The sequence below is a fragment of the Leptidea sinapis genome, chromosome 37 (genome assembly GCF_905404315.1).
Source record: "Leptidea sinapis chromosome 37, ilLepSina1.1, whole genome shotgun sequence".
NCBI lineage: Eukaryota > Metazoa > Arthropoda > Insecta > Lepidoptera > Pieridae > Leptidea > Leptidea sinapis.
In genome coordinates, this window is record NC_066301.1 from 7504379 (window position 1) to 7512183 (window position 7805).

Here is a 7805-nt window from a genome sequence, read left to right on the forward strand (position 1 = left end):
CAGTAATGTTAACTAGGCGACCTATTTAAAAACTTTCTATAAACACCAACTGGAATGACATTTTATTGAATTTTACTAGGAAGGGAGCGCTACTGATAACTGTCATTAAGATATATTTTGTATAAAAAGAACGACTCCAGCGTTTCTAGAATATAATATTTTTCAATGTCAGTATACCGTCAAAGCTGTTAATTGTCATTCACTTACCGATCATATTCGGAAGATAAGTTGCAACTTGAAATATTTTTGGACAATATTTCTACGAATTTACTAAATATCTTTAATTTTAATTAAATAGATAATTTATACGTCTAGATAGAGTCTCTGGCTGTTAAATAACGGATGAAAACAGGCCAGGAATATTAGTTTAGTGTGCGTGACAAGCTACGTCACGTCTTAAACTCTCGATTTGTATGACACTTTGTGTTAGTGTGCGTGAATTGCTCAAAGTAGAGGTTATTCTAAAGTTTAATTTTTTTCGACGTTTTCACAGCTGTCATAGTCGATGTAGACAATAATAGCCTAAAATAAAAATAGGCCTTTAATCTGTGTGGGAAAGTAGGTAGTACATTGCTTTCCCCGAGATTTCTTAACAGACTCGTTCAGAGTAGGCCGTTTCTAATTTTTATTTTTAAAAAAGTAAGAACATTTTTAATTGTAAATTAATTTTTCGAGTGTAGTAAATATAACTTGAGTCCTTTATTTATTATTTAACTAGCTGACCCTGCAAACGTTGTTTTGCCATATAAATTATTTTTACAGTTACACAATGATATTTAAAAGTATAGATAGGTTACCTAGACAACATTCGGTGTTAACAAACGCACACATGAATAATTTAACATTGCAATAGCACACTACATTACGATTACACGACAAAGAAGGATAGTAAATGTAATTATCGCAAGTGAAAAAGAGATAAGTCTAATTTGCTAATTGCTTCGTATTTTCATAGCAAAAACACAGAATAATTGACCAGATATGATTTTTTACCGTACACCATGATTTAAGTCTAAAATACGATTAATTCATGAGTTCATGTAATAAAAGTTATAAAGTAGTAAAACTCCATTTAAATTAGGTAAATTAAGTGTTATTGGTTAAAAAAAAAATATTTAATATTGATTATAATTTACAGCCATAATGATGATATAAATTATTTGTAGATGAAATAATAAAAAACATATAAGTAGACATATCAAAACATAACCGAAATGTATTAACAATAAGGGTTCCATTTTTACAATTTTACTTACGACGGCTCCCAAAAAGTTTTAAGTTTACAATTATTATTTCTTGTATATTATATTATTTAAGAATGTATTTCTGTTGAGAGTTTATTACAATAAGATAATAGGGAAACAGAAAATGATCCATTGATTCTTCTGCAGTAAGCAAGGGATATACCGAAAGGGCAGTGTTACTGAAAAAACTGCTACGCAAGCAGATAGCACTTACTTTCTATGTCCGCTACCTACCCTAAAACTTGTTTTTTGTAGTTTGATAGTTCAGCTTGTTTATTAAAAAATATTAAATTTCATATTACATTCACTGCAACAACGCCTTTTTTACATCATTTCCTAAAATATACTATCTCGATCATCACGCAGCGGACAGGGTAGTTGCGGTATATTCGGAGTATTATCGTATCGTTTATGTGTCGTTGTCGATTTTCCGAGTAGATCTCCTGGTACGTTACATACATTCCAAGATTAAGTACTAATAAAATATCAAATAGCCTGCTATTACTAATCTCATTTTATACCACCTTTATTATAAGACTTTGAAAGCCAGAACTTATTATAATCATCATAATATTATTTAAGAAAGACGCTCACTAACTAAAAAGAAAACTCAAGTTCCGCAATCAAGCGGTTACGAACGCTATGTATTCTGCCTACGATTTCAGTTCTGGTTGATTAATCTATGACACATACTATTTGTCCTTGTCGCGCTGCAGTTGACATCATATTCTCTATCTTGCTCGAATCACCACGTTAATAATTCGAGATTTAATTGTAAATAAGAAATAAAATCGTGATAAAATACAAATACGATGTTCTTTTATATAATTTCGTATGGTACGAAATACCTTCACACTTATATATCTTGCAAACATAGTTTTTATATTTTCTTAATACACAGGTTGGCATTTTAGATTATTATTATCACGCCACGAAAACGTTCCGCTTAGCTCGCTGCTATTAGCCAACTGAATGAAATTACGACAATTGTCTGAATTTGTCTGCAACATTTTGCGCGCGCTAGTGCGATATCTACGTCTTTATTGTATATAATATCATTGGAGTTACACCGTTTCATGGACATTACAAAATTACTTTATTTTTTTAAACCAATAGATTTTTTCTACAACAAACATATAGTAAAAAACGGTCATTTCAATATTACAAACAGACACTCCAATTTTATTTTTAGGTATAGATTTACTTATAAATTTTAAACTTAAATCTTTAGTTCTATGAATATTTGGAGGATATATATTTATTTTGAGGTAAAACAATGTGACTGATTTTCGTTTTTTAACTGTCTGCTAGTAAAATAGAATCAAAGAAATTAATATTTATATTTCGAAAAAACATTTGAATTTGGAACGCTACTTCTGACACCGAAGTTAATCTGTATTGAAAGAAGCCTTTGAAAGAATCCTCTAGATAGTAGGCGCATTGTAACTCCGGTCTCCGGCATCAAAATCGTTTCGTGAAAAATTTCAATTTGTGAAGTAAATGTGAGTATTTATTAATTTATTTACACTTTTGAATCGTGTTTCAATTGATTTAATTAATACAGTGTATTTATTAAGTGTCTCGTCGTATTTTATGTTAATTTTATGGATAATATTTAGAGGCTCCGAAAGATTAGTTTCTCTAGTGATTCAGAAAAATTATTATCCTATCGATTAATTTATAAACGTTTCTATGACAATGGAATGCTTTTCTGCTTCGAGTTCACATTGTTAGAGTATACTTTGGGCTTTAAATAATTTAATGACGGGATTTATTGCGAGTGCCTTAGTGAAAATAACTACGAGTAAGAATCAGGAGAATAGGGTTCCAGAAAGGTATTTCTTTGAAACTTTAGTAATAAACGTAAATGTAGGAAAAACATTGACCTTTAAAAGTCTATTTTTAGCATTTATACGTACTACGCATGTGGAAAACTGTGGGGGGATTTGAGGGAGGTAGCTAAATTATTACGTTATCGTGAGAATTATCTGATATTATATTATATTTTGCCTCATAAGGTACTATATATTGGTAGTGCACCTACTTCCAAAACGGATAGTGGTTATTACATCTCATTTAAGCACTGTTATTACAGCTACAAAGCAGTCAAGATGTGTGACAGGAAAGCAGTAATCAAGAATGCTGACATGAGTGAAGAGATGCAGCAAGATGCAGTAGACTGTGCAACACAGGCTCTTGAAAAGTTCAACATTGAAAAGGTATGTTAGTGGCTAGTTTTTATTTCTATTGTCAAAAAGTAATTTACTGGTGCTTAAGAAACAAACACATTAATATAAAATGAGAAATTTTAAGGAAAACAATTAATCTGTACTCTTAAACTCACAAGCAATTTTTGTAAGTAGGATCTTTTTTCATTTTATATCTTATGACCCCTTGTTCATAAACTTTCCTCTATGCATGATTACATGTGGTTATAATGCTTGTTTTGTTATATTTATAACTAAAAAGACTCAATGAGGCTATTCTGTTAGAAGGCATTACTTCTCAAATTGATGTTACATTGTGTTTCGATAAGTGATCTAGCATTAAGTAGAAATATTTAAATTTTTCTGTGATGTGGATATTCACCCTTTATGAATTTACTTTTCTGAGCCTTTGTAACCCAAGAATTTGCATGAACCTGAACCTCATTACTCATCTTAGCATTAAAATAATGAAGTGTCTAGTCATCTAAGTGACCAAATAAAATTAATTAGTCAAGCATTATCGGATGAATAACATTAAATTAATCGTCATCTAAAAGTTTTTCAACATATCCCTTATGTGAATTTTTATGAAATGAGACGATCGTAGCGAGCCGCGATAGCGGCTGGGGAGTGCCAGAAACGAATTCTAGATGTTTCCCTTTGTTTCCTCCCCATAAAAATGTCCCAACCCTCAAAAATTACATAATTTGTGGTAAAGGGTGCATTACCTTGTAATTAGAGTGGTAGCATTATAAGCGTGGACTAAAGCTCTATCAATTACAATATTATAAGATTTAACCCAAATATCATTCAGTGTTAGTCTTTTTTCCCTCGTACGCAATAACTAAGCAACAGACAAAAATTTTAGCGGATATAAAAATATATATTGTTATTTAATGTTATGCATCCAATAATCGGACGACTTATTAATTGTTGAAGAATAGCAACAGCCTTAAAATTATTTATTCTCATGTAAGGAAATACAAAATAAGAATATGAAAATAATAAGTTATAAAATTAAATTTTGCAAAGGTTTTTGTCAGTTGTTTTTTTTCATGCATGCTGTGTGCTGTCAATTTAAAAGCAATAAAAATAAATTTTATAAATGCCACTTGGCAATTTGTTTCATCTATTATAACAAAAGTTACACTTTAGAAACCAAGTATAATATATGAACAAGAGTAAGTTTAAGTTTGTTTATGGTTCAATTTTAAACTTACAGTTAAATCTATTTGCTTATGTAAAATATTATACAAAGTAGTTGGGAGTCATTTATCATGTTAGCTCTTGGTTAAACTTTTAATTTTTTTTAACCTGTGACCAAAGCACACAAGTAATTTGGTTTGTTTGTGTTCAGGACATAGCTGCCTTCATCAAGAAGGAGTTTGACAAGAAGTACAACCCCACATGGCACTGCATTGTTGGGCGCAACTTCGGCTCATATGTTACGCACGAGACCCGCCACTTCATCTATTTCTACCTGGGTCAAGTGGCGATACTGTTGTTCAAGAGCGGCTAAGCACATCTCCTTGTTTTAATCAAAATTTTATGTTGTTAGTGGACACATTTGAACCTCCTCCCTCGGACGTGCCATTTCATGAATAGATCGGTGTACATTCCTCCCATCCTGTTTCTTTCCGATCATTAGTGTGGTGTATGGCCGAGGGCGGGAGCCGAGTGTTTGTGGAATGATTGAGTGAGTGACTCCTCATGAGCCTGTTTTAATTTAAGATGCTGGTCATTGTTGGATTCTATGGACATTCACTGGCGCACCAATGATTGTGTGTTTAACTTAAGGTTCTGGATTACATTTGTGTAAACAAGCAATCACACCTAGTGTATTTATTATAATGGAAATTTTAGTTAATTATTTGTAGACTATATACCTAGCATAGCTTAAAGTCATTATGTTAGTACTTATCTAAAATTATTTGTTTGACTACTTTGTTTGACTTCTTTGTTAATATATTCACTGGAGATATTTTCAATACTTATATTATTATTAAATAAACTTTCTTACAAACTAATGTCTCTTTTTTTCCATCAAAGGCTGATCAGATGGTATTGTCTACACAGTGGCATACCAATTTTTAAGATGATAGGTAAAAATATGGACGAAATATGATTCGGATAGGTGCCTAAATGAAGGTATCGCTTTATAGTTACAGCGACAATTTCCCGGACCATGAACTGAATGTGCAAGCCCAAAACGAAACGTTTAAAATGTATTTAGGAGCTTTAACATTTATTCTGGACAAGAATTAATAATTAATATATTGCAATTCCATATGAGGACAAAGTAGCAAGGTTTTTTTATGGAAGAGGAGAAAAAAAGTGTACTGGTAACATTCTTACAACACCAGAGATGCTAACTAATGGATGAATATTACCATTGTGGCGTGTGAATAAAAGATTTTTATTAATTATATAAATAACAATTATTCTAGAATAGCCATGTTAGCAGTTAGCACGATTCGGTGACCTTCCTCACTGAGTACATTTTATTATACCTAAGCAAACTCTTCCTCCAAGAATAATCGGAGTGCCAAGAGATTTTTTTACCTGTTCGAAAGCGTGAAAGTTAACTATGATTTGTATGGCGTCGAAAGAGGGCTATGATGTTTTCTTCTACTGTCACTAGATGGTGCCCTTGGAGGAAACTTATCTACACCGGTTAGATTTGTTTCGCTAACCTAAAGTTAGGGAGTTTATATTAATAATAGCTTACTAGGCAATAAATGAACAAGCACACATACATATTTTTTAAATTATGATTTAAATAAATAAATTAAACAATTTACAAAACAAAGGTATACGGAAACCAAAAATTATATAAGACTAAGTGGACCCGACAGACGTCCTGTACACACGTCTGAAATTTGAAAAATCGGTCTAGCCGTTAGTTCACTAACATACACATGAACAGGAGAATTTTATATGGACGGAATTGCGAATCTAAACAAATCTCAAATTCAATGGAAAACACAAAAAATCATCAAAATCGGTCCAGCCGTTTAGGGAGGTAGTTGCAATTGTGAATCTAAACCATTCTCGAATCCACCTGAAGACACACAGAAACTTTCATTAAAATCGGTCCAGCTATTTAGGAGGAGTTCAGTTACAACAGACGCACAAAAGTAATATATATATATTAAGATTTAACAATTATCTTCACCTTGACGATCTGTTCCAAAAATGGTTTTTCATTGGATTGTAGTGCATTCCAATCTGCCAGCCTAAACCATAGGCTTTTGGCATTTGAAAAGGTGGTAGTGTGACGAATACACAAAATTCGGTTAGCTTCAGATGGCAGCTTGGGCTCATAAGAATCTTGGGCATGTGGTAGGTAGTGCGGCACGAAAGTCAAATTCGACTGCAGTAGTCATGTCAAAGAGCTCTTTAGAACTCTCCCCGTGATGAATGTGTTAGAAGTGACGTCTCTACGTAGCGCCAAGTAAGGGATAGTTAACTCTTTAGTTATATAAGTGTATGTAAATGTGTGGATGTAGGTATATACTTCGTACTAAGAGGCGGAACTGCCTAAGTAAAAATTGAAATGTATTTGAGTAAGGAACGTGCAGTGATTTGACATAAGTTGGAAATAGTAATTATTACAGGGTATGTTCCGATATGCACTGCGAAGTGATATCACTGTAGAAAAATTCGTTCCGTTATGGACTGCCAGTATACTGCCGTAGTACCCTGGGGAAATATATTATGACGTCAGAAATCATCGCCATATTCTACTGTGAGCACTGGCGTTGTCGAGGTAAGGTACTCGCAGTACTTTGATCACGTGATCAGTCAAAACCACTCGAGTGCCTAACGTTTTATAAACAATACCTACAGTTTAACCCCAAAGTCATAAAGTTCTGTAATTAGTTTGGATTAATAAATAAAAAAATGGAAGAATTGCAAAAATTAACCTTATTAGACTGTATTAAAAACCGGCTAAGCTTGAAAGCGAATAGTTACTATAAACGTAGTGGTTTTCGGCTATCTCTGTTTTTTACAAGAGTATGACGTATGTAGCCGTCATCTGTCAATCTATCAATGAATGCACGATACAATCGCTTTTTTCTTAGAGAGTTTCGCTAGGCTGAATTCTGGCTTTTCGACGATTTGGAAGCACTGCGTTACACGCGATCAAATCGCTCGAGTTGATACTGGGATGCACCAAACCAGAGACCTGCGTATATAGAGCGCTAGAAAGCAAGCCAGCCTGAAGTAGTATTATGCTCCCTATGAGATGATCCCTACACCTTCGATGCCAACGGCTTGGCTGGCAATTGGCTGTGCCTTCAAAATTACCGTAGAATTAGCAACAGCTCGAGATTTCAAGACTAGGCATACT

The 7805-nt window shown here is 33.1% G+C and overlaps 1 protein-coding gene across 1 annotated transcript; it reads left to right on the forward strand.

Moving 5' to 3' along the window:
- The first annotated feature begins 2584 nt into the window (after positions 1 to 2584).
- Positions 2585 to 5478, forward strand: LOC126975788 (dynein light chain 2, cytoplasmic). The gene is made up of 3 exons (XM_050823828.1): positions 2585 to 2746; positions 3340 to 3463; positions 4809 to 5478. The coding sequence occupies exons 2-3, from the start codon at positions 3356 to 3358 to the stop codon at positions 4968 to 4970; spliced, it is 270 nt and encodes an 89-aa protein (XP_050679785.1). The 5' UTR covers positions 2585 to 2746; positions 3340 to 3355; the 3' UTR covers positions 4971 to 5478.
- The last annotated feature ends 2327 nt before the right edge of the window (positions 5479 to 7805 follow it).

Excerpts from the sequence above, each read along its gene's own strand:
- LOC126975788 (XM_050823828.1), top strand. The coding sequence starts at position 3,356 with ATGTGTGACAGGAAAGCAGTAATCAAGAATGCTGACATGAGTGAAGAG. Across the intron at positions 3,464-4,808 it reads AAAAGTTCAACATTGAAAAG|GACATAGCTGCCTTCATCAA; the intron begins GTATGTTAGTGG and ends GTTTGTGTTCAG.